General features: G+C 49.4%; 2 protein-coding genes across 3 annotated transcripts in view; one reads left to right on the top strand and one right to left on the bottom strand.

Moving 5' to 3' along the window:
- The window catches only part of gpaa1 (glycosylphosphatidylinositol anchor attachment 1), a 113621-nt gene that overhangs the window by 32246 nt on the left and 57753 nt on the right, over window positions 1–23622 (bottom strand). The window lies entirely within an intron of this gene.
- The window catches only part of shrprbck1r (sharpin and rbck1 related), a 115604-nt gene that overhangs the window by 82075 nt on the left and 9907 nt on the right, over window positions 1–23622 (top strand). Inside the window, exons 9-13 of the mRNA XM_070881908.1 lie at window positions 9678–9838; window positions 11059–11170; window positions 17145–17324; window positions 20526–20624; window positions 23331–23474. Of these exons, the coding sequence (XP_070738009.1) occupies window positions 9678–9838; window positions 11059–11170; window positions 17145–17324; window positions 20526–20624; window positions 23331–23474 (696 nt within the window). The remainder of the gene's footprint in view (window positions 1–9677; window positions 9839–11058; window positions 11171–17144; window positions 17325–20525; window positions 20625–23330; window positions 23475–23622) is intronic.

The raw sequence follows: 23622 nt of genomic DNA, 5'->3' as shown, positions 1-23622 counted from the left end.
TTTTAAGTCCACTTGAGAGAGCAGACGGTTTAGTCTCATCTGAAAGACGACATCTCCGACAGTGCAGCACTCCCTCAGCACTGCACTGGAGTGTCAGTCTAGTTTTTTTGTGCTCAAGTCCCATAGCCTCCTGACTCAGAAGCAAGGGTGCTATGCACTGAGCCTACTACCTCGTGTTAGAGGGAATACAGCGGTTACAACATGGAAATAGCCCATTCAGCCCCTCCAGTCTGTGTCTGTGTTTACCTTCCACACGAGAAAATAGTTCTCATCTCGTTTACTTGCTCTGTTCCCGTATCCCTTCATCCCAGTTTGCTTCAACACCCCTCTGTCCAATCCAGTCTTCTGCCTAAGTATCTTGCACAACCACTAACCCTGGGAGTGAATCCCACAGCCTCACAACTCTCTGTGTGAAGAGGTTTCTCCTGCTCTCTGTTCAAAATCCCTTATATTTAATCTTGTGTCTAACGCCCCTTGTTCCATACCCCTTGACTACTGCAAACAGTTTGCTTCTACCCAGTCCCATCCCATCCTCCTAATTTTCAACACTTCATCCCGTAATCTTTCTGGTACGAAGGGGGAAAAAAACAATTATCCAAGTCTTTTTGTATTTGTATGTCCATACCAGGCAGCGGCCTGTTGTACCCTTTCTGAAGCCTGATATCCTCACTATAGTATGGAGCCCACTGCTCGAACCGAGTACTCTAACTGAGGTTTTTTGAGGTTTTCTAAAGGGTTATTATTATCTCTTGGGTCCTTGTGCATGAAACACAAAAGGATGGTATGCAGGTACAGCAAGTGATCAGGAAGGCCAATGGAATTTTGGCCTTTATTGCAAAGAGGATGGAGTATAAAAGCAGGGAAGTCTTGCTACAGTTATGCAGCGTATTGGTGAGGCCACACCTGGAATACTGCATGCAGTTTTGGTTTCCTTATTTATAAAAGGATATAATTGCTTTGGAGGAAGTTCAGAGAAGGTTCACTAGGTTGATTCCAGAGATGAGGGGGTTGACTTATGAGAAAAGGTTGAGTAGGTTGGGCCTGTACTCATTGGAATTCAGAAGAATGAGAGGTGATCTTATCGAAACATATAAGATTGAGGGGGCTTGACAGGGTGGGTGCAGAGAGAATGTTTCCATTGATGGGGGAAGACTATAACTAGAGGGCATGATCTTAGAATAAGGGACGCCCATTTAAAACTGAGATGAAGAGGAATTTCTTCTGAGTGTTGTAAATCTGTGGAATTCGCTGCCTCAGTGGGCTGTGGAAGCTGGGACATTGAATAAATTTAAGACAGAAATAGACAGTTTCTTAAACGATAAGAGGATAAGGGGTTATGGGGAGCGGGCAGGGAAGAGGACCTGAGTCCATGATCGGACCAGCCATGATCTTATTAAATGGCGGAGCAGGCTTGAGGGGCCTTATGGCCTTCTCCTGCTCCTATTTCTTATGTTCTTATGTTCTTATATTCTGTATCTCTTGTGATAAACCCAAGAATTCCGTGGCGGCGACTAGAGACCAAAAAGGAGACCTACGAATGGAGGCAGAGGGCATGGCTGAGGAGCTAAATGAGCACTTTGCATCTGTCATCACCAAGGATAAAGATGCTGCCATAGACATAGTAAAGAAGCAGGTAGAGGAGATACTGGATGAGATAAAAATTGATGATGAGGAGGTACTAGAAAGGCTGGCTGTACTTAAAGTCGGCAAGTCACCAGGACCAGATGGGATGCATCCCAGGACGCTGAGGGAATTGAGGGCGGAAATCGCGGAGGTACTGGCCATAATATTCCAATCCTCCTTAGATACAGGGATGGTACCAGAGGGTTGGAGAATTGCAAATGTTACACCATTGTTCAAAAAATGGTGTAAGGATAAACCCAGCAGCTACAGGCCAGTCAGTTTAACCTCAGTAGTGGGGAAGCTTTTGGAAATGATAATCAGGGACAGAATTAACCGTCACTTGGACAAGTATGGATTAATTGAGAGCCTGTTGAAGGCAAATCGTGCTTAACTAACTTGAAGGAAAAAATTCTGTAGGGCTACAGGGAAATGATGGGGGGAGTGGGACTAGCTGAGGTGCTCTTGCAGAGAACCGGTATAGCCTCAATGGGCCCAATTTATTTCTTTCATGCTGTAACCATTCTATGATTCCATCAATTTTGTTTTTAACAGCCTTACCACCCTGATATCTGCCTTTAATGTCCCATGAACCTGTCCCCCAAATCTCTCTGCTCCCCCACAGCACCAAACCGACATCCACTCAGAGTATAGTCCCTGCTGTGTCTTGTTTACCGAAATCCATGACATTGAATTCCATTTGTCACTTTTTAGCCCAATCTCCAATCTTACCCCTTTTGCAGCCTCCCTAGCTCTTTTAAAGCATTACCTAACCTCCTATTTTGGGATCATCTGCAAATTTCAATACCACTCCCTCTCGGTCTGTACCCAAACCATCAATACACGCTGAACAGACGTGGCCCCAGAATTGACCTGTGGGACATCGTTGCCTGCTATCACCCACTCTGAGAAACTTCCCTTAACTCCCACTCTGTTTCCCTCTGTGAATCTATCTTTAATCCAGTTTGCTATCCTCCCCATAAACTTCTCTGGTTACCTCCCATGTGGTATCTTGTCAAAGGCTTTCCTAAAGTCCATGTACACTGCATTTCCCCCATCTACTATGTCTGTTGCATCCTCGCAAAATTCCATGGGGTTGTCAAGTACGATGGTCCCTTTTGAAATCTGTGTGTTTACTACCATAATGTACGCTCACAGGTTTGTGGAGCTGTTGAGACTTGGCCTAGAGGGTGTTTCACGGAGCAGTCCCGTGCAATAAGTTTTAAAGTCGGTTCACGGACTCCCAGGCCCCCTGCAATTTCTGCGGTCTGGAGGAGTCCGTGTTCCATGTCTATGTTGAGTGTGCGAGGTTTCAGTCCCTGTTCCAATATTTGAAGGAGTTGCTCCTCAAATTCTGGTTGCACTTCAGTCCCACACTCCTGATCTTTGGGCACACTGTGCGGAGGGGAGCGGGCAGATCGGAAAGTCTCCCCGTGGGCCTGCTCCTGGGCATGGCCAAGGTGGCCATCAACCGGTCCAGGCAGTGGGCGGTCGAGGGGGTCATTCAGCCCCTCCGCCTCTCTTCCGTGGTAACACCCAAGCCAGGGTGTCCCTGGAGATGGAGCACGCGGTGTCCACCTGTACGCTTGCGGCCTTCCGCAAGAGGTGGGCGCCGGAGGGACTGGAGTGCATCATCAACCCTGGCATCCACATTTTAATTTGATCGTTAAAGTTTAAAGTTTAATTTGTTTAATTTGCCGGTTTTAGTGCTCCCCGTTAACAAGGGGGCACTTGATTTATAGGTTCATAAAAATAATTGTGGAGCTGTTCCAGGCACTTGATTTAAAGTTTCTACTCAAATAGTTGTGGAGCTGTTGAGTTGGGAGTGGCTTAGCCGATCATGTGATGTTCACAAGACTCAATAAAACCCCAGTCAGTTGGGTTCGGAGGATCCACGATGAGGCAGGTGGTTGTGAGGCAGGTGGTTGTGAGCCTAGTGGATGAACTGGTAATGTGTAGTGTGATTGTTAAACCTTTGTTAATAAACCAACTAGTTCTTAAGAGCAATGTGTTCGTAATGACTCAAGAGTCTGGTTACTGTAAACTCACTCAGGTGCAACCTGATCCATCTTTATGCCAGCGTGACAAAGACACCCAGCTTATATACAGGAGACCAAGCACACATGCCACATGCGTACAGCCTGATGACCTCCGACTGCGGCGCCCTCTGGTGTCTGGTGACCCCCAAGCATTAATACATAACAACATCCCCCTTTTAATATCTTAACAACAGTCTTTTTACAAATTACGACGGTCTGGGGCTTTCCTCTCACGAGTTGATCGTCTCAGTTCAATTTTAGCTCTGGACGAGCGTTCTGAGTCTGTTGAGACTGAGGGCTGAGTAGCTGATCTGATGGGAGTGGTCATGACCACATCAGAGACTGAAGGTTCAGAGTCAGTAATGTCAGCAGAGTCCTCTGATGAGTGAACAATGGTTGGTTGGTTACTGACTGCATCTTCCTCACTCGGTTCCAGTTCATCCGTGTGCCGCAGTTTAACCTGGTCAAGGTGTTTCCTGCATGTTTGCCCATTCTTGAGCACGACAATAAACACTCTGTTACCCTCCTTGGCTGTAACAGTGCTGGCGATCCACTTTGGACATTGACTATAGTTCAGTACATAAACCGGATCGTTGACCGAGATGTCACGTGACACGGCAACACAATCATGACACCATTGCTGACTTTGACGTCTGTTTTCAACACGATCATTCAAATCAGGATGAACAAGAGAAAGCCTGGTCTTGAGATTTCTCTTCATCAGTAGTTCAGCAGGAGGAACCCCAGTAAGTGTATGAGATCTTGACCTGTAACTGAGCAATATACATGACAACCGCCTCTGCAGTGAGCCCTGAGTTACACGTTTCATACTTTGCTTGATTGTTTGAACGGCGCGCTCTGCTTGACCATTAGAAGCAGGCTTGAATGGAGCTGATCTCACATGTCTGATGCCATTGAATTTCATGAACTCCTGGAACTCACGACTTGTGAAGCAAGATCCATTGTCGCTCACAACAATGTCAGGCAAACCATGAGTAGCAAACTAGGGTTTCAATGGTAGCTGTAGACATGCTGGATGACATAATAACACCCTCTATCCACTTGGAATATGCATCTACTACGACAAAAAACATCTTTCCTAGGAACGGGCCCACAAAATCAATGTGGATCCTCGACCATGGTTTGGATGGCCACGACCAAAGACTCAGCGGAGATTCATTTGGTACTTTATTTAGCTGCATGCAAGTATTGCACTGATGCACACATGATTCCAGATCAGAGTCAATTCCAGGCCACCCAGCTTATATACCAGTGACCAAGCACACATGCTACATGCGTACAGCCCGATGACCTCCGACCGCATGTAGGTCTGGTGACCCCCCAGCATTAATACATAACAGTGTTGCTATGAATTCTTAAGCAAAGAACACATGAAGCAAATACATTATAAGTACCACTTAATGTTTCGCTCAAATTTTGTTTGCTAGGGCTTGACAGGGTAGATGCTGAGAGGCTGTTTCCCCAGGCTAGAACTAGGGGTCACAGTCTCAGGATAAGGGGTCAGCCATTTAGGACTGAGAGGAGGAGAAATTTCTTCACTCAAAGGGTTGTGAATCTTTGGAATTCTCTTCCCCAGAGAGCTGTGGATGCTCAGTTGTTGAGTCAATGCAAGGCTGAGATCGCAAGAGTCAAGAAGGAATTTCTTCTCCCAGAGGGTTGTGAATCTGTGGAATTCTCTGCCCAAGGAAGCAGTTGAGGCTAGCTCATTGAATGTATTCAAATCACAGATAGATAGATTTTTAACCAATAAGGGAATTAAGGGTTACGGGGAGCGGGCGGGTAAGTGGAGCTGAGTCCACGACCAGATCAGCCATGATCTTATTGAATGGCGGAGCAGGCTCGAGGGGCTAGATGGCCTACTCCTGTTCCTAATTCTTATGTTCTTATGTTCTAATCACGTTGGAGTCACATAAAGGTCCTTCCCCAAAGGACATTAGTGACCCAGTTGGGCTTTAATGACCATTTGACAGCTTCATGGTCACTTTTACCAAGACCCCCTTATTATTTGCATAATTTTTATTACACCCAACTGGCTGGGGTTTTATTGAGTCTTGTGAACATCACGTGACTAGCTAAGCCACTCACAATGCAACAGCTCCACAAACCTGTGAGCATGCTCACCGGTGCAGACATTACATCAAGGAATATGGGGATTGGGCGGGAAAGTGGAGTTGAGGTCGAAGATCAGCCATGAGCTTATTGAATGGCGGAGCAGACTCGAGGGGCCGTATGGCCGACTCCTGCTCCTAATTCTTATGTTGACGCTCCTGCGAAGCACCTTGGGATGTTTTACTACGTTAAAGGCGCTCTGTGAATGCAAGTTGTTGTTATTTAGATGTCTGATAATTTCATCCATAATTTAAGACTCTCAAATGTTCTCCACCACAGAAGTTAAAGTAACTGGCCTGAAATTGTCGGGTTTTGCTCTGTTTAAAAATGGCACCTGCATTCGCCTCCATCCGGTTCCCCGATACTCGTCCACAGTTAATACGATCATGTCTGATCCGATCATGGACTCGGGTCCACTTCCCCGCCCGCTCCCCATAACCCCTTATTCCTTTATCATTTAAGAAACTGTCTATCCCTGTCTTAAATTTATTCAATGTCCCAGCTTCCACAGCTCTCTGAGGCAGCGAATTCCACAGGTTTACAACCCTCTGACAGAAGAAATTCCTCCTCATCTCAGTTTTAAATGGACGGCCCCTTATTCTAAGATTATGCCCTCTAGTTCTAGTCATCATTACTAGGGCCACGGCAATCTCCTCCCTCGGGATCCTAGCAATATCCCATCAGGCCCTGATGCTTTCTCTTTCCTTAATTTAACAGAAAATTGGGTGCAATAGTGTCGTGCTCAGGTTACTGGATCAACAATCCAGAGACCGTGAGTTCAAATCCCTCCATGGCAGTTTTGAGAATTTCAATTCGGTTTCCTGATTTAACATTCCGAATGGGTTGGACAGGGTCGATGTGGAAAGACTGTTTCCATTTGTGAGAGAACCCAGAACTACGTGCCATAAATACAAGATAGTCACCAATAAATCCGATAGGGAAGTACTGAGAAATGTATTTAATCAGAGAGTGGTGAGAATGTGGAACTCGCTGCCACAGGGAGTGGTTGAGGCGAACAGCACAGATACTTTCAAAAGGAAACTGGACGAGTACAAGAGAGAAAAGGGAAGTGAAACATATACTGAAAGGCTGAGGTGAGGCAGATGGAATGGGAGGAATATAAGAACAATCAGTGTTATGTTCAGAATAACTCCACAAGACTGTATACTGTAAGCTCAAACTGTTGTGACCTTGGTCTCTTTAATGTAACTCCAGAGTGAGGAGACAGCATGGTAGACACCCTTTTATACCTGCTAGCCCGGGGTGTGCAGGTGACCCTGGGGTCTCCCACAGGTGCGCCCCCTGGTGGCAAGTCTAACACACTAGTAAAGTTTACATACATAACAATCAGAACATAAGAAATAGGAGCAGGAGTAGGCCATACAGCCCCTCGAACATGCTCCGACATTTAATACGATCATAGAAACATAGAAACATAGAAAATAGGTGCAGGAGCAGGCCATTCAGCCCTTCTAGCCTGCACCGCCATTCAACGAGTTCATGGCTGAACATGAAACTTCAGTACCCACTTCCTGCTTTCACGCCATACCCCTTGATCCCCCGAGTACTAAGGACTTCATCTAACTCCCTTTTGAATATATTTAGTGAATTGGCCTCAACTACTTCCTGTGGTAGAGAATTCCACAGGTTCACCACTCTCTGGGTGAAGAAGTTTCTCCTTATCTCGGTCCTAAATGGCTTACCCCTTATCCTTAGACTGTGACCCCTGGTTCTGGAATTCCCCAACATTGGGAACATTCTTCCTGCATCCAACCTGTCCAAACCCGTTAGAATTTTAAACGTTTCTATGAGGTCCCCTCTCACTCTTCTGAACTCCAGTGAATACAAGCCCAGTTGATTCAGTCTTTCTTGATAGGTCAGTCCCACCATCCCGGGAATCAGTCTGGTGAATCTTCGCTGCACTCCCTCAACAGCAAGTATGTCCTTCCTCAAGTTAGGAGACCAAAACTGTACACAATACTCCAGGTGTGGCCTCACCAAGGCCCTGTACAACTGTAGCAACACCTCCCTGCCCCTGTACTCAAATCCCCTCGCTATGAAGGCCAACATGCCATTTGCTTTCTTAACCGCCTGCTGTACCTGCATGCCAACCTTCAATGACTGATGTACCATGACACCCAGGTCTCGTTGCACCTTCCCTTTTCCTAATCTGTCACCATTCAGATAATAGTCTGTCTCTCTGTTTTTACCACCAAAGTGGATAACCTCACATTTATCCACATCATGACTGATCCGATCATGGACTCAGGTTTATTCAATGTCCCAGCTTCCACAGCTCTCTGAGGCAGCGAATTCCACAGATTTACAACCCTCTGAGAGAAGAAATTCCTCCTCATCTAAGTTTTAAATGGGCGGCCCCTTATTCTAAGATCATGCCCTCTAGTTCTAGTCTCCCCCATCAGTGGAAACATCCTTTCTGCTTCCACCTTGTCAAGGCCCCTCATAATCTTGTACGTTTCGATAAAATCACCTCTCATTCTTCTGAATTCCAATGAGTAGAGGCCCAACCTACTCAACCTTTCCTCATAAGTCAACCCCCTCATCCCCAGAATCAACCTAGTGAACCTTCTCTGAACTGCCTCCAAAGCAAGTATATCCTTTCGCAAATATGGAAACCAAAACTGCACGCAGTATTCCAGGTGTGGCCTCACCAATACCCAGTATAACTGTAGCAAGACTTCCCTGCTTTTATAATCCATCCCCTTTGCAATAAAGGCCAAGATTCCATTGGCCTTCCTGATCACTTGCTGTACCTGCATACTAACCTTTTGTGTTTCATGCACAAGGACCCCCAGGTCCTGCTGTACTGCAGCACTTTGCAATCTTTCTCCATTTAAATAATAACTTGGTCTTAGATTTTTTTCTGGAGTATGAACACCGGCACGTACTAGTTGGACCAAATGGGCTGTTTCTGTGCTATATATTTGTAATTCGATGTAATAAAAATTCTGGAAATAATAAGCTGGTCTCGGTAAAAGTGACCGTGAAGCTGCCGGATTGTGATAAAAACCCAACTGGGTCACTAATGTCCTTTAGGGAAGGAAACCTGCCGTCCTTACCCGGTCTGGGCCTACATGTGACTCCAACGTGGTTGACACTTTAAAAAAATTAATTTCCGTTATGTGGGCGTCGTTGACAAGGCCAGCATTTATTGCCCGTCCCTAATTGCCCTTGAGAAGGTGGTGAGCCGACGCCTTGAACCGCTGAAGTCCGTGTGGTGAAGGTGCTCCCACAGTGGTGTTAGGGAGGGAGTTCCAGGATTGTGACCCAGCGATGATGAAGGAATGGCCGATATATTTCCAAGTCAGGATGGTGTGTAACTTGGAGAGGAACTTGGAGGTGATGGCGTTCCCCTGGGTCTTAGTGCTCTTGTTCTTTGAGTGGGTAGAGGTCGCGGGTTTGGGAAGTGCTGCTGAAGAAGCCTTGGCGAGTTGCTGCAGTGCATCTTGTAGATGGTACACACTGCAGCCACGGTGCGCCGGTGGTGGAGGGAGTGAATGTTGAAGGTGGTGGATTGGGGGAACCAATCAAGCGGGCTGCTTTGTCCTGGATGGTGTCGAGCTCTTTGAGTGTTGGAAGTACTCTCATCCAGCAAGTGGAGAGTATTCCATCCCTCTGACGTGGCCTGGCAAGATAGTGAGTTGTGTTGAATAAAATCGCTACGCACAGCGGTTCAAGAGGGTGGCCCACTCTTCCTCCACCTCCCTAACTGTCCCTGCTCCACCATCAGCAGCCCCTGACCGCGCTGCGCTCTGGGTACATGGGCTGAGAGAAGAGCTGAGATTGGCTCTGGAGTGTGCGTGTGATTTATTGGCGATCTCAGACGCTGCCAGTGACGTTATTGGTTTTTCCCCTTTGCCGGTTCAGGAGCTGGAGGAAGAGCGTCTCCGGAATTACCAGCACCTCCTGCAGATGGATGGCCAGCACTTGGTACCCAACCGCGAGATCATCGACTGTCGTATCTGCCTGTGCGATATCAAGCCGGAGGAGGGAGTGGTGCTCCGAGACTGCCTGCACTCCTTCTGCAGGTGAGCGGGAATGGACACTAACAGGACCCCCACAGCCACAGACCTGTCCTTCTCCCCCGGACCCTGCTGTACATTTGTAGCAATTTCTCCGAAAGGGCGGTGGGAGCAGATTCAATAGTAACTTTCAAAAGGGAGTTGGATAAATACTTCAAGGGGAAACATGTGCAGGGCTACGGGGAAAGAGCGGGGGAGTGGAACTAATTGGAGAGCTCTTTCAGAGAGCCATATCATTCTATGGTTGAGGAATAAATATTTCCCAGGACACTCCTCTTCGAATAGTGGCGTGGGAATTTTTACATCCACCTGAGCAGGAAGATGGGGCCTCGGTTTAACTCCGAAAGACAGCACCTCCGACAGTGCAGCATCCCCTCAGTACTGCCCCTCTGACAGTGCAGCGCTCCCTCAGTACTGCCCCTCCGACAGTGCAGCGCTCCCTCAGTACTGCCCCTCCGACAGTGCAGCGCTCCCTCAGTACTGCCCCTCCAACAGTGCAGCGCTCCCTCAGTACTGCCCCTCCGACAGTGCAGCGCTCCCTCAGTACTGCCCCTCCAACAGTGCAGCGCTCCCTCAGTACTGCCCCTCCAACAGTACAGCGCTCCCTCAATACTGCCCCTCCAACAGTGGAGCACTCCCTCAGTACTGCCCCTCTGACAGTGCAGTACTCCCTCAGTACTGCCCCTCCGACAGTGCAGTGCTCCCTCAGTACTGCCCCTCCGACTGTGCAGTGCTCCCTCAGTACTGCCCCTCCGACTGTGCAGTGCTCCCTCAGTACTGCCGCTCCGACAATGCAGTGCTCCCTCAGTACTGCCCCTCCGACTGTGCAGTGCTCCCTCAGTACTGCAGCTCCGACAATGCAGTGCTCCCTCAGTACTGCACTGGAGTGTCTTCCTAAATTTTTGTGTTCAAGTCCCTGAAGTGAGACTTGAACCCACAACCTTCTGACTCAGAGGCAAGGGTGCTACCCCCTGAGTTAGGATTGAAGGCGCTAATACTGGTCAGAATGAGTGACTACACTTGAAACTGAAGATGTGGATAGAGTAGTGGAGCTGGGAACTCTGGGTTCACCCAGGAATCAGTTGGAGGCTCAAAACAGGCCAGTCTGGATGGGTGTATCGAGACGGGCCGAACGGCCGCCATCACTCTGATGGAAGGCGGGGATAAATGAAGATTTTACAGAAGGCGGGTCACTAACCCTGGGTCTGCCTGATTGCCGTTCGCAGGGACTGCCTGAAGCAGCTGATTCGCAGCTGTACCGACCCACAGGTGCCCTGCCCTTATCGGGATGAAAGCTACGCCTGCGATAGTAAACTCCAGGAGCGTGAGATCCGAGCGGTGAGTGACCCCTGCAGCTGAGAGGTGAAAGGTCAGAGCGTGAGTCACCCTTGGAACTGGGGGAGGGGTCGGAGCGTGAGTGACTCCTGAAATTGTGGGGGTGATCAGAGCGTGAGTGATCTCAGGAGAGGGGTCGGAGCGTGAGTGACCCCAGGAACCCGGGGGTGAAGGGTCGGAAAGTGTGACCTCTGAAACTGGGAGGTGAAGGGTCACAACGTGAGTGACTTCTGGAACTGGGAGGTGAAGGGTCACAACGTGAGTGACTTCTGGAACACGGGTGGGGTGGGGGGGGGGGTCAGAGCGTGAGTGACTCCTGGAACTGAGGGGTGAGGGGTCAGAGTGTGAGTGAGCCCTGGAACTGAGGGGTGAGGGGTCAGAGCGTGAGTTACCTCTGGATCTGCGGGGGGTGAGGGGTCAGAGTGTGAGTGACCTCTAGAACTGAGGGTGAGGGGTCAGAGTGTGAGTGACCCCTGGAACTGAGGGGTGAGGGGTCAGAGTGTGAGTGACCTCTCGAACTGAGGGTGAGGGGTCAGAGTGTGAGTGACCCTGGAACTGCAGAGCCTATTTCTTTTCCATCACATTTCTAATTCTTTCTCTCTGCGCAGGAGGTCCACCCATCTCGGATCTCTGTGGCAGGTGATCGAATGGAGGTGTTTAAAATGATAAAGGGATGCAATGGGGTAGGTCCAGGAGTCCAGCACAAGGGAGCATAACCTGAGTAGAAACACAGGAACAGGAGGAGCCATTCAGCCCCTTCAGCCTGTTTCCCCATTCAGTTAGATTCTGGCTGATCTTATACCTGCGTTAGTTGCATAGACTAGGCTTGGATCCCTCGAATATAGACGATTAAGGGGTGATTGCAAAGGTAGTAATCACTGGATTGCTACCAGTGCCACGTGCTAATCAGAGTAGAGAGAACAGGATAGTTAGAATAAATACGTGGCTTGAGCAGTGGTGCAAGAGGGAGGGATTCAAATTCCTGGGGCATTGGAACCAGTTCTGGGGGATGTGGGACCTGTACAAAAGGGACAGTTTGCACTTGGGCAGGACTGGAACTGATGTCCTGGGGGTAACATTTGCTAACGCAGTTTGGGAGTGTTTAAACTAATATGGCAGGGGGATGGGAACCTATGCAGCGAGACAGGGCAAAGTAATATGGAGTCAGAAACAGATGGTAGAAAGGTGAAAAGCAATAGTGGAAGGCCGAGTAAATAAAGGCAAGAAACAAAAAGGGCCACACTACATCATAATTCTAAAAGGACAAAGGGTGTTAAAAAACAAGCCTGAAGGCTTTGTGTCTTAATGCAAGGAGTATCCGTAATAAGGTGCATGAATTAACTGTGCAAATAGATGTTAACAGATATGATGTGATTGGGATTACGGAGACGTGGCTCCAGGATGATCAGGGCTGGGAACTCAACATCCAAGGGTATTCAACATTCAGGAAGGATAGAATAAAAGGAAAAGGAGGTGGGGTAGCATTGCTGGTTAAAGAGGAGATTAATGCAATAGTTAGGAAGGACATTAGCTTGGATGATGTGGAATCTATAATGGGTAGAGCTGCAGAACACCAAAGGGCAAAAAACGTTAGTGGGAGTTGTGTACAGACCTCCAAACAGTAGTAGTGATGTTGGGGAGGGCATCAAACAGGAAATTAGGGGTGCATGCAATAAAGGTACAGCAGTTATCATGGGTGACTTTAATATGCATATAGATTGGGCTAACCAAACTGGAAGCAATACGGTGGAGGAGGATTTCCTGGAGTGCATAAGGGATGGTTTTCTAGACCAATATGGGGGAGGCCATCTTAGACTGGGTGTTGTGTAATGAGAGAGGATTAATTAACAATCTCGTTGTGTGAGGTCCCTTGGGGAAGAGTGACCATAATATGGTGGGATTCTACATTAGGATGGAGAATGAAACAGTTAATTCAGAGACCATGGTCCAGAACTTAAAGAGAGGTAACTTTGAAGGTATGAGGCGTGAATTGGCTCGGATAGATTGGCGAATGATACTTAAGGGGTTTACAGTGGATGGGCAATGGCAGACATTTAGAGACCGCATGGATGAACTACAACAATTGTACATTCCTGTCTGGCGTAAAAATAAAAAAGGGAAGGTGGCTCAACCTTGGCTATCAAGGGAAATCAGGGATAGTATTAAAGCCAAGGAAGTGGCATACAAATTGGCCAGAAATAGCAGCGAACCCGGGGACTGGGAAAAATTTAGAACTCAGCAGAGGAGGACAAAGGGTTTGATTAGGGCAGGGAAAATAGAGCACGAGAGGAAGCTTGCAGGGAACATTAAGACGGACTGCAAAAGCTTCTATAGATATGTAAAGAGAAAAAGGTTAGTAAAGACAAACGTAGGTCCCCTGCAGTCAGAATCAGGGGAAGTCATAACGGGGAACAAAGAAATGGCAGACCAATTGAACAAATACTTTGGTTCGGTATTCATTAAGGAGGACACAAACAACCTTCCGGATATAAAAGGGGTCAGAGCGTTTAGTAAGAAGGAGGAACTGAGGGAAATCCTTATTCGTCGGGAAATTGTGTTGGGGAAATTGATGGGATTGAAGGCCGATAAATCCCCAGGGCCTGATGGACTGCATCCCAGAGTACTTAAGGAGGTGGCCTTGGAAATAGCAGATGCATTAACAGTCATTTTCCAACATTCCATAGACTCTGGATCAGTTCCTATGGAGTGGAGGATAGCCAATGTAACCCCACTTTTTAAAACAGGAGGGAGAGAGAAAACAGGGAATTATAGACATCGGTAGTGAGTAAAATGATGGAATCAATTATTAAGGATGTCATAGCAGCGCATTTGGAAAGAGGTGACATGATAGGTCCAAGTCAGCATGGATTTGTGAAAGGGAAATCATGCTTGACAAATCTTCTGGAATTTTTTGAGGATGTTTCCAATAAAGTGGACAAGGGAGAATCAGTTGATGTGGTGTATTTGGACTTTCAGAAGGCTTTCGACAAGGTCCCACACAAGAGATTAATGTGCAAAGTTAAAGCACATGGGATTGGGGATAGTGTGCTGATGTGGATTGAGAACTGGTTGGCAGACAGGAAGCAAAGAGTAGGAGTAAATGGGTACTTTTCAGAATGGCAGGCAGTGGTTCTGTGCTGGGGCCCCAGCTGTTTACATTGTACATTAATGATTTAGACGAGGGGATTAAATGTAGTATCTCCAAATTTGCGGATGACACTAAGTTGGGTGGCAGTGTGAGCTGCGAGGAGGATGCTATGAGGCTGCAGAGTGACTTGGATAGGTTAGGTGAGTGGGCAAATGCATGGCAGATGAAGTATAATGTGGATAAATGTGAGGTTATCCACTTTGGTGGTAAAAACAGAGACAGACTATTATCTGAATGGTGACAGATTAGGAAAAGGGGAGGTGCAACGAGACCTGGGTGTCATGGTACATCAGTCATTGAAGGTTGGCATGCAGGTACAGCAGGCGGTTAAGAAAGCAAATGGCATGTTGGCCTTCATAGCAAGGGGATTTGAGTACAGGGGCAGGGAGGTGTTACTACAGTTGTACAGAGGCCACACCTGGAGTATTGTGTACAGTTTTGGTCTCCTAACCTGAGGAAGGACATTCTTGCTATTGAGGGAGTGCAGTGAAGGTTCACCAGACTGATTCCCGGGATGGCGGGACTGACATATCAAGAAAGACTGGATCGACTGGATCAACTGGGCTTGTATTCACTGGAGTTCAGAAGAATGAGAGGGGATCTCATAGAAACATTTAAAATTCTGACGGATTTAGACAGGTTAGATGCAGGAAGAATGTTCCCAATGTTGGGGAAGTCCAGAACCAGGGGTCACAGTCTAAGGATAAGGGGTAAGCCATTTAGGACCGAGATGAGGAGAAACTTCTTCACCCAGAGAGTGGTGAGCCTGTGGAATTCTCTACCACAGAAAGTTGTTGAGGCCAATTCACTAAATATATTCAAAAAGGAGTTAGACGTAGTCCTTACTACTAGGGGGATCAAGGGGTATGGTGAGAAAGCAGGAATGGGGTACTTAAGTTGCATGTTGAGCCATGAACTCATTGAATGGCGGTGCAGGCTCAAAGGGCCGAATGGCCTACTCCTGCACCTATTTTCTATGTTTCTATGATCTAATTGAGGTGTTTAAAATGATTAAGGAGTGGATAGGGAAGATAGGGATAAACGATTTCTTCCTGGGGAGTCCAGAACAAGGGGGCGTAACCTTAAATTAGAGTCAGGCCGATGAGGGGTGATGTCAGGAACCACTTCTTCACACAAAGGACAGTGGGAATCTGCAACTTTCTTCCCCCCACAAAAGCTGCGGATGCTGGAGGTCAGTCGGAGCGTTCAAGACTAGGATTGATAGATTTATGTTGGGTAAGGGCATCGAGACGGGTAAATTTTGAGACGCAGCTCGGTCATGATCTGATTGAATGGTGGAACAGGCTCGAGGGGCTGAATGGCTTCCTCCTGTCCCTGTGGTTTATGCTCGCTGTCTGATGTTCTGTGAGGTCTCTCTGAAGGGAAGGAGCGCTATCGAAGCAAGTTAATGACCACGGCCAATGCTGCAGTTGACCTCAGGATCCCTGGGCTGGGGGGCGGGAGTTGGGGGGGTAAATCTTCAGGATCACCAGCATCCCCCCCCAACCACAGTCCACTGAGTCCCCGCTCCAAAGGTTGGACGTCAGGGGAGATAGGCCAGGAGATCGGGGTGTGATGCCTTCCAGGAGGTAAATAGCCCGCCAACGCTTACTGCGACTGTGAGTTACCAGAGGGTCTCTGATCCCTGTGGAACCGTACCCCATCAAGGGGTCGGTGCATCCAGGAGAAGGCTGAGGAAACTCGAGCCACCCTGACCTCCGTGTAGTTCAGTTGCTGCCACATGACTGTCGTCTCTGAGCCAGTCCAAGGACCCGCGTTAATCATTATTGGATTAACAAAACGTGGGAGTATCAATAACTAAACCATCTTCAACCAACAGCTTGCATTTATATAGCGCCTTTAGTGTACCCAAGGCGCTTCACTGTAGCGTTATCAAAAAAAAATCTGACATCGAGCCACATTAGGAGATATTAGAGCAGGTGACCACAATCTTGGTCAAAGAGGGAGGTTTCAACGAGTGTCTTAAAGGAGGATAGAGAGGTAGAGAGGCAGAGAGGTTTAGAAACATAGACATAGAAACATAGAAAATAGGTGCAGGAGTAGGCCATTCGGCCCTTCTAGCCTGCACCGCCATTCAATGAGTTCATGGCTGAACATTCAACTTCAGTACCCCATTCCTGCTTTCTCGCCATACCCCTTGATCCCCCTAGCAGTAAGGACCTCATCTAACTCCTTTTTGAATATATTTAGTGAATTGGCCTCAACAACTTTCTGTGGTAGAGAATTCCACAGGTTCACCACTCTCTGGGTGAAGAAGTTCCTCCGCATCTCGGTCCTAAATGGCTTACCCCTTATCCTTAGACTGTGACCCCTGGTTCTGGACTTCCCCAACATTGGGAACATTCTTCCTGCATCTAACCTGTCTAACCCCGTCAGAATTTTATATGTTTCTATGAGGTCCCCTCTCATTCTTCTGAACTCCAGTGAATACAAGCCCAGTTGATCCAGTCTTTCTTGATAGGTCAGTCCCGCCATCCCGGGAGGGAGTTCCAGAGCTTAGGTCTCAGGCAGCTGAAGGCACAGCCACTGATGAGCAGCGATTACAATCGGGAATGTTCAAGGTGCCAGAATTGGAGGAACGCCAATATCTGAGTGTTGCAGACCTGGAGGAGGTTACAGAGATAGGGAGGGGCGAGGCCATGGAGCGATTTCAAAACCAGGATGAGAATTTTGAAATCAAGGCGTTTCTTAACCGGGATCCAATGTAGGTCAGCGAGCACAGGGGTGATGGGTGAGCGGCACTTGGTGCGAGTTAGGACATGGGGCAGCACTGTAATAAACACACGCTCTTTGATTTGTACCACGCAGCTGGTTTCCCTCGAGGATTACGATAAATTCCTGGATCGCAGTGTGAGTGTGGCCGAGAGCAGCAGTGACAACAGTTACCACTGCAAGACCGCCGACTGCAGGGGCTGGTGTATCTACGAGGACGCAGTCAATGAGTTCCGCTGCCCCATCTGCTCCAAGCTCAACTGTCTGCTCTGCAAGGTGAAGCTCAGACCATCAAACTCACACAGCACCGCACGCTGGGAGGGCAGTACTGAGGGAGCGCTGCACTGTGGGAGGGGCAGTACTGAGGGAGCGCTGCACTGTGGGAGGGGCAATACTGAGGGAGCGCCGCACTGTGGGAGGGGCAATACTGAGGGAGCACCACACGCTGGGAGGGCAGTGCTGAGGGAGCGCTGCACTGTGGGAGGGGCAGTACTGAGGGAGCACCGCACTGTGGGAGGGGCAGTACTGAGGGAGCACCGCACTGTGGGAGGGGCAGTACTGAGGGAGCACTGCACTGTGGGAGAGGCAGTACTGAGGGAGTGCTGCACTGTGGGAGGGGCAGTACTGAGGGAGAACCGCACTGTGGGAGGGGCAGTACTGAGGGAGCGCTGCAGTGTCGGAGGGGCAGTACTGAGGGAGCACTGCACTGTGGGAGGGGCAGTACTGAGGGAGCACCGCACTGTGGGAGGGGCAGTACTGAGGGAGCGCTGCACTGTGGGAGGGGCAGTACTGAGGGAGCACTGCACTGTGGGAGGGGCAGTACTGAGGGAGCACCGCACTGTGGGAGGGGTAGTACTGAGGGAGCGCTGCAGTGTCGGAGGGACAGTACTGAGGGAGCGCTGCACTGTGGGAGGGGCAGTACTGAGGGAGCACTGCACTGTGGGAGGGGCAGTACTGAGGGAGCACCGCACTGTGGGAGGGGCAGTACTGAGGGAGCGCTGCACTGTGGGAGGGGCAGTACTGAGGGAGCACTGCACTGTGGGAGGGGCAGTACTGAGGGAGCACCGCACTGTGGGAGGGGCAGTACTGAGGGAGCACCGCACTGTGGGAGGGGCAGTACTGAGGGAGCACCGCACTGTGGGAGGGGCAGTACTGAGGGAGCGCTGCAGTGTCGGAGGGACAGTACTGAGGGAGCGCTGCACTGTGGGAGGGGCAGTACTGAGGGAGCACCGCACTGTGGGAGGGGCAGTACTGAGGGAGCACCGCACTGTGGGAGGGGCAGTACTGAGGGAGCGCTGCAGTGTCGGAGGGACAGTACTGAGGGAGCGCTGCACTGTGGGAGGGGCAGTACTGAGGGAGCACCGCACTGTGGGAGGGGCAGTACTGAGGGAGCACCGCACTGTGGGAGGGGCAGTACTGAGGGAGCGCTGCACTGTGGGAGGGGCAGTACTGAGGGAGCACTGCACTGTGGGAGGGGCAGTACTGAGGGAGCACCGCACTGTGGGAGGGGCAGTACTGAGGGAGCACCGCACTGTGGGAGGGGCAGTACTGAGGGAGCACTGCAGTGTCGGAGGGGCAGTACTGAGGGAGCACTGCAGTGTCGGTGAAGCCGTCTTTCGGATGAGATGTTAAACCGATGCCCCTTCTGCTCTCTCGAGTGAAATGATCCCATGATTTGTCCTGATAATTTAATCCTTTTCGCCTGGTATTTTTCTGGTGAATCTGAGCTGCTCCCCCTCCCAGGCCAATATATCCTCCCTGAGGGGCGGGGCCCAGAGCTGGACGCAGTGTCCAGATGGGGTTTGATCGAGGCTCTGTACAACAGATGTATCAATTCCTCCCTTTTGTATTCCTCGAGATAAGGACCAGCATTACATTAGCCTTTTTAATTATTTTTTGTTCCTGTGCATTAGCTTTCAATGATTTCTGTACACGGACCCCTAAATATCTTTGTTCCTCCATTGTTCCTAGCTGCTCACCATTTAAAAAATACTTTGATAGTAAAGGGTATAGGGAGTGAGGGGCAGAGTGGGTGGGATATTAAAGGGTACGGGGAGTGAGGGGGAGAGTGGGATTAGACTGGGTGGGATATTAAAGGGTACAGGGAGTGAGAGGGAGAGTGGGATTAGACTGGGTGGGATATTAAAGGGTGTGGGGAGTGGGATTAGACTGGGTGGGATATTAAAGGGTATGGGGAGTGAGGGGAGAGTGGGATTAGACTGGGTGGGATATTAAAGGGTACAGGGAGTGAGAGGGAGAGTGGGATTAGACTGGGTGGGATATTTAAGGGTACAGGGAGTGAGAGGGAGAGTGGGATTAGACTGGGTGGGATATTAAAGGGTACAGGGAGTGAGAGGGAGAGTGGGATTAGACTGGGTGGGATATTAAAGGGTGTGGGGAGTGGGATTAGACTGGGTGGGATATTAAAGGGTATGGGGAGTGAGGGGAGAGTGGGATTAGACTGGGTGGGATATTAAAGGGTACAGGGAGTGAGAGGGAGAGTGGGATTAGACTGGGTGGGATATTAAAGGGTGAGGGGGAGAGTGGGATTAGACTGGGTGGGATATTAAAGGGTACAGGGAGTGAGAGGGAGAGTGGGATTAGACTGGGTGGGATATTAAAGGGTGTGGGGAGTGGGATTAGACTGGGTGGGATATTAAAGGGTATGGGGAGTGAGGGGGAGAGTGGGATTAGACTGGGTGGGATATTAAAGGGTACAGGGAGTGAGAGGGAGAGTGGGATTAGACTGGGTGGGATATTTAAGGGTACAGGGAGTGAGAGGGAGAGTGGGATTAGACTGGGTGGGATATTAAAGGGTGTGGGGAGTGGGATTAGACTGGGTGGGATATTAAAGGGTATGGGGAGTGAGGGGAGAGTGGGATTAGACTGGGTGGGATATTAAAGGGTACAGGGAGTGAGAGGGAGAGTGGGATTAGACTGGGTGGGATATTAAAGGGTGAGGGGGAGAGTGGGATTAGACTGGGTGGGATATTAAAGGGTACAGGGAGTGAGAGGGAGAGTGGGATTAGACTGGGTGGGATATTAAAGGGTACAGGAGTGAAGGGGAGAGTGGGATTAGACTGGGTGGGATATTAAAGGGTACGGGGAGTGAGGGGGAGAGTGGGATTAGACTGGGTGGGGTATTTTTGGGAACTATGGGGCCAAAGCCACCTGTTCCTCCCAAACTACACTCACCACACGTCGTCTCTCAAGTCCTGTTTCCTAAAAGATAACATGGTGAATCGATGCAGTGATGTTTGGGCTGCACACAAAGCGATTCCCTCCCTCCCACTGCCCAGGACGGTGGGTTATGTATCCTCGCTGCATGAGGAGCAGTTGGAGGAATCGGGTTAACTCTCTCTAGCCAGTGACCCAGCCTGGTTTGGGTGGGGCATCGTGCGGCCTGTTCCAGGGCTTCCCTGGCCAGTGCCACCTGTTTCACTTTGTCTTTTCCTCCTCCCCTACTCCCCCTCGCAGGCAATCCATGACGGAATGAACTGCAAGCAGTACCAGGACGACTTGCGTAGCCGGGCACTGCACGATTCTGCCGCTCGCCGCACGACAGAGATGCTGAAGGTACCGCAGAGGAACCGGCCCCCGGGCTTGTGCGTTCTCGGAGGATGGGGAGGGGGGAGGGGGGAGGGGGCGGAAGGGTGGACTTGCACTGTTTTGTGATCCAGGGAAAGCAGGAGTTAGAGGAGGGGGCGGGAGGCGATGAGGGGGGGTCTATGTAAAACGGATACGTTTTCTTACTTCTACCCAGCCCTGGAGTGTGAGGGAAGGCTTGGAAGAGCCTCTCCAGATATGGGAGCAGGATTCAAGCCTCGGAAAGGTCTGGGCTTTGTAGAGTCCAAAGGAAAAGATCAGCAAATAGAAATGGAGGAACATCAACGATGATGGAAATCAGGGAGTTTGACATTTTTTAAGACACAGCAATGTTGGCAGAGACTGTTATCCCATTCGCTGCTTCCAGCTCTCCCCCCCCCCCCCCCCCCCCCAAGGCAACGTTCTCATCATGGACCCAAGTGCAACAACTGGCATTTATATAGTGCCTTCAATGTAGTAAAACAACCCAAGGTGTTTCACAGGAGTGTTATCGGTCACTGAGCCACGCATCAGGACAGGTGACCAAGAGCTTGGTCAAAGAGGTAGGTTTAAAGGAGGAGAGAGAGGTGGAGCGGTTTCGGGAGGGTATTCCAGAGCTTAGAGCCCCGGCAGCTGAAGGCACGGCCGCCAATGATGGGACAAAGGGATTGGGGGAGAGACAAGTGGCCAGAATTGGAGGAGCGCAGACATCACGGAGGGGTGTAGGGCTGGAGGAGATTACAGAGATAGGGAGGGGCGAGGAGGCCATGGAGGGATTTGAACACAAGGATGAGAATTTTCAAATTTAGGCGTAGCTTAACCGGGAGCCAATGTAGGTCGGCGAACGCAGGGGTGATGGGTGAACGGGATTTGAATCGAGTTAGGACATGGGCTGCCGAGTTTTGGAAGAGCTCTGGTTTACATGGGGTTGAACGTGAGAGGCCAGCCAGGAGTGCGTTGGAGTTGTCAAGTCTAGAGGTAACAAAGGCATGGATGAGGGCTTCAGCAGCAGATGAGCTGAAGCAAGGGCGGAGACGGGCGAGGTGTACGGCGGTGGAAGTGCAATATAAGTAGCATAGCGGTTCTGTTACTGGGCTAGTAATCCAGAGACCTGGACCAATGATCCGGAGACATGAGTTCAAATCCCACTACAGCAGCTGGGGAATTTATATTCGATTAAATAAATCTGGAATATAAAGCTAGTGTCAGTAATGGTGACCATTAAACTACCGGATTGTTGTAAAAACCCAACTGGTTCACTAATGTAATTTCGGGACAGAAATCTGCCGTCCTTACCCAGTCTGGCCACTCAGTTATCTTCTCATGGGCAATAAATGTTGCCAACGGTGCCCACATCCCATGAATGAATAAAATAAAATAAGAAATAGAAACAGAAGTCGGCCATTTGGCTCCTCGAGTCTGCTCCGCCATTCAATACGATCATGGCTGACCCGATCTTGGACTCAGCTCCACTTCCCCGCCCAATCCCCATAACCCTTTACTTCCTTATCGCTCAAAAATCTGTCTATCTCCGCCTTAAATATATTCAATTACCCAGCCTCCGAGGCTCTCTGGGGCAGAAAATTCCACAGATTTACAACCCTCGGAGAGAGGAAATTTTTTCTCATCTCAGGCGGCAGATTAGGAAAAGGGGAGGTGCAACGAGACCTGGGTGTCATGGTTCATCAGTTATTGAAAGTTGGCATGCAGGTACAACAGGCGATGAAGAAGGCAAATGGTATGTTGGCCTTCATAGCTAGGGGATTTGAGTATAGGAGCAGGGAGGTCTTACTACAGTTGTACAGGGCCTTGGTGAGGCCTCATCTGGAATATTGTGTTTAGTTTTGGTCTCCTAATCTGAGGAAGGACGTTCTTGCTATAGAGGGAGTGCAGCGAAGGTTCACCAGATTGATTCCAGGGATGGCTGGACTGACATATGAGGAGAGACTGGATCAACTGGGCCTTTATACACTGGAGTTTAGAAGGATGAGAGGGGATCTCATAGAAACGTATAAGATTCTGACGGGACGGGACAGGTTAGATGCGGGAAGAATGTTCCCGATGTTGGGGAAGTCCAGAACCAGGGGACACAGTCTTAGGATAAGGAGTAGGCCATTTAGGACTGAGAGGAGGAGAAACTTCTTCACTCAGGGAGTTGTTAACCTGTGGAATTCCCTGCCGCAGAGAGTTGTTGATGCCAGTTCATTGGATATATTCAAGAGGGAGTTAGATATGGCCCTTACGGCTAAAGGGATCAAGGGGTATGGAGAGAAAGCAGAAAAGGGGTACTGAGGGAATGATCAGCCATGATCTCATTGAATGGTGGTGCAGGTTCGAAGGGCCGAATGGCCTACTCCGGCATCTATTTTCTATGTTTCTATGTAAATGGGCGGCCCCTTATTCGAAGACTATGTCCCCTAGTTTTAGTTTGCCCTATGTGGAAACATCCTCTCTGCATCCAACTTGTTGAGCCCCCTCATTATCTTATATGTTTCGATAAGATCACCTCTCATTCTTCTGAACTCCAATGAGTAGAGGCCCAACCTACTCAACCTATCCTCATAAGTCAACCCCCTCATCTCCAGAATCAACCGAGCGAACTTAAGGCAACGAATTAGTGAGCAGGGTAGGCGAGAAATTCTTTATAAATGTCTCTTTGCATTGACAGTGATCACAATGACCGTTTCCGCTTTACAGACAATGGTTCAGACGGGAGAGGCGATGCACTGCCCGAAGTGTAAGATAATAGCCCAGAAGAAGGACGGCTGTGATTGGATACGTTGCCCAGTCTGCCACACCGAGATCTGCTGGGTTACCAAGGGATATCGCTGGGGGCCTAGGGTAAGATGGCTATCAACGGGCCTTGTTCTTGGTTAGCTTTGCGCTTTTATTTTGTGCAGGACCGGCTCAAAAAACGGGAAAGGAGGAGTGAAAGAGCGGAGGAAGATCAGGGTGCTAAGCTCATGGCGGGGGGGTTAATAGCCTCATA

This window comes from Pristiophorus japonicus, chromosome 5, assembly GCF_044704955.1.
Source record: "Pristiophorus japonicus isolate sPriJap1 chromosome 5, sPriJap1.hap1, whole genome shotgun sequence".
NCBI lineage: Eukaryota > Metazoa > Chordata > Chondrichthyes > Pristiophoridae > Pristiophorus > Pristiophorus japonicus.
This window is presented reverse-complemented; position numbering and strand designations above follow the sequence as displayed.